The sequence below is a fragment of the Mesitornis unicolor genome, unplaced genomic scaffold (genome assembly GCF_000695765.1).
Source record: "Mesitornis unicolor isolate BGI_N332 unplaced genomic scaffold, ASM69576v1 scaffold3843, whole genome shotgun sequence".
In the NCBI taxonomy this organism is placed as follows: Eukaryota; Metazoa; Chordata; class Aves; order Mesitornithiformes; family Mesitornithidae; genus Mesitornis; species Mesitornis unicolor.
In genome coordinates, this window is record NW_010176570.1 from 26,793 (window position 1) to 29,824 (window position 3,032).

Sequence of the window (3,032 nt, forward strand, 5' to 3'; positions counted from 1 at the left end):
TGTCTTTCCAATTGTCACAGCTACAAGGTGATGCAATCCTTTCACCACAGAACCCGAGAAACTACAGAAAGCCTGAAAATATGCAGCTAAATTACTCAGGAAGGCTTGAAGAAATGCAGGGTACATTATTTTCTGAAGCAAACTGTTGTTCATTTAAGATTAACGTACTTATGTGCTTAACAAAACCAAAATTATCTCTAATTAAAAATACCAAGTAATAGATACATCTCTAATTACACCACGTTCCGAAGAATGACATTTTGTTCCTTTTCCCTCTATGCATACTCTTTAAGCAAAGAGACATATAATTTAATTAGAAGTAACTTGATTTGCTTTAAAATAAAATGTTTGTTTTATCCTCTTGTAGCTAAACTCATGTACTGATATCGAACAAGATGTACTAAGCGAATGCTTGGCTATGCAACAACTCCACACGTCTTCACAACACATTTTGGATGGGAAATGTGGTAGATCTGTAGGTCATCATGATTTAATTACAGGTAAGAATACTTCTAAGAAATATGGTGCTAAATATGTCATACAATACGGTACTTAAACCAGAAAAGCTTATGGGTCTGATTTGCCACTATGGAAGATGAAAAATGAAATAATTTTGTGAGTTGTTTGCTAAGGCCTGAGGGTTTTTTTGGTTTAGTTAGTCAGCCAAATAGTTCCTATTAATTTCACGTGAAGGGGGTAGCAGCCCCTTCAACCTCTGTCCATTTGCTCTCTTTTAAATGGTTTACCGTGGCTTCAGCAGAATGCAGCTGCTTGAGCTTTGCTAAGGCCAAGCGAGTGCCCCAGCAAAGACAAAAGCTTGCAGCAGTAAGGGTTTCCAGCCCTTCAGGTGCTGCAGAGAAGTTGATGAGGCTGTGTATTGCCATGCACTGGCTCATTATAACAAGTAATACGGTGATGTATGAATGGAGCAAAAGCTTGAATTTGAAATGTCCAGCACGTTGTTTTAATTTTCTTTTCTAGTATTTAATCTTTTTTTCATCCCTTCTTGTCTGTCTTGTCTTTCTTTCTTGTGGTTTGAACAAGAACTGGCCTCTTTCAGGGACCTCAGACTGTTCTATACATTTTATGTGAAGAGAAAAAGATGCTTCCATTCCCTTCTGCTGGAAATAAGCTTTAGATTCACAACTTCTGAACCTCAGCAGAGGATCCTGAACCAGGGACGGAGCAGTCTCGTGTTGTTTACCCAGCAGAGAGAAAGAGGAACTCTCAACAGTTTAACTGTAATTTGCCCCTCGCTGTGAAGGCACCCCCGTCCCCCCACTGATCCTAGAGATCAGAGTTAGCCGTTAGTGAAAATGTAGCTGGTTTTGCTCTTGGGGCAGGACTGCTATGCTTAAGAGTGGAGGACAGTTTGAATCATAGAATCTTTTGGGTTGGAAGGGACCTTTAAAGGCCATCTAGTCCACCTCCCCTGCAATGAGCAGACACATCTTGAACCGGATCAGGTTGACCAGAGCCCAGTCCAGCCTGACCTTGAATATCTCCAGGGATGGGGCATCTACCACCTCTCTGGGGAACCCGTGCCAGTGTTTCACTACCCTCATGGTAAAACACTTCTTCATTATATCTAGTCTGAATCTACCCTCTTTCACTTTACAACCATCACCCCTTGTCCTGTCACTACAGGCCCTACTAAGAAGTCTCTCCCCATCTTTCCTATGAGCCCCCTTTACATATTGAAAGGCTGCTGTAAGGTCTTCCTGGAGCCTTCTCTTCTCCAGACTGAGCAATCCCAGCTCTCTCAGCCTTTCCTCATAGCAGGAAGTCTTTGGATTGCAGAGCAGAACCAAGGTGAGACACAAAAGGCGGGGATGCCATTTTTATTTATCCAAAATTATTCATAAAATTATTTAGCTTGGAGCTAGATTAATCTATCGTGATTTAAGATGCACTTTATCCTCCTTCAGTTCCACTGTGGTGGAGAGGCTTGACGTGGTATTACTAAATATGCTTTAAATTTATTTAGTAATCAGTACAAGCTTTCCAGACAAACTCTAGTTTGTTTCTGTGAAACTTAAAGAAATCAAATGGTAAAATGGTATTCGAAAACAAAAATGCCTATTGTGAGTTCCCCTGCACCAAGGGGAGAGCTAATGCACTTTATCCATGTATTTTGCTCTGTAAGAGCAAAGTAATAAATTACTAAAATTACTCAGGCAAGAATCTTCTACTTTTTTCCTCACTCAAAATCCTAAAAACGCAAGCAAAAAATGCATCTTGCTTGACATCTCTTCTCCTTTCTAGTTCAAGTTGGAATGTAACTGGTGAACAGAACGGAGTGGGAAGGGAAATAACCCGTCATTCTAACACGGCTCTCCTGGGAGTCTGCACTCACGGTTTCTGTGTGGCTCCTCAAAAAGTGGCAGAAGCTTTTGGGATTTGCGGGGACTATTTCCATGCTCTGCCTTTGTTAGTGGCACTCTGAGGATCCGTCAGGGCAGCACGGGGCCTCTGCACTCCACACTGCAGCGTATTTGAAGCGTGGCTTGGCCTTGCACTTCCAGGCAGGACAGGAGAGATCAGAGACATTTCCCCCAGAACGGGCTGCACTTAAGAACCTCAGAAATAGCCTCCGATTTCAAGTGAGAACAATAAAACAGGAAAAAAGTTATTAGCTTACAGATAAACAGACCATTCCTGACCTCTCAGTGTCGTTTGTGAGAACCTCTTGTGAATTTAAGGATTTTTATCTATCAATAATACTGGCTTTTTCTGATATGATTTCTATGCTGATTGTATCAATCCATCACCAGGATGTTATAAAAACCGTAGTAAATCTTCCCTGATACTTCCATCGGATCACCCCGTACGAGACCCCATCACAAGCACAGGATGAAAAAGTGCCAGGGAAAATAAATCAAGATTTGAAAGACTGCTTTACAGTGAAACGGAAGTTGCTTCATACAACGTGCAGTACAATTCCAGAAGCAAACCCATTCCTCTGTCACTATTTAGGGCACATAAGCTAAAGTGCTGATCCTTATATAATGAAAGCATAAGGACATTCCTGC

General features: G+C 41.5%; 1 protein-coding gene across 1 annotated transcript in view; it reads left to right on the plus strand.

The window, feature by feature from the left end:
• GLIS1 (GLIS family zinc finger 1) overlaps positions 1-3,032 on the plus strand; it is a gene marked incomplete at its 5' end in the record, with an annotated part of 41,855 nt that overhangs the window by 7,922 nt on the left and 30,901 nt on the right. Inside the window, one exon of the mRNA XM_010181771.1 lies at positions 368-500. Coding sequence (XP_010180073.1) covers positions 368-500 — 133 coding nt within the window. The remainder of the gene's footprint in view (positions 1-367; positions 501-3,032) is intronic.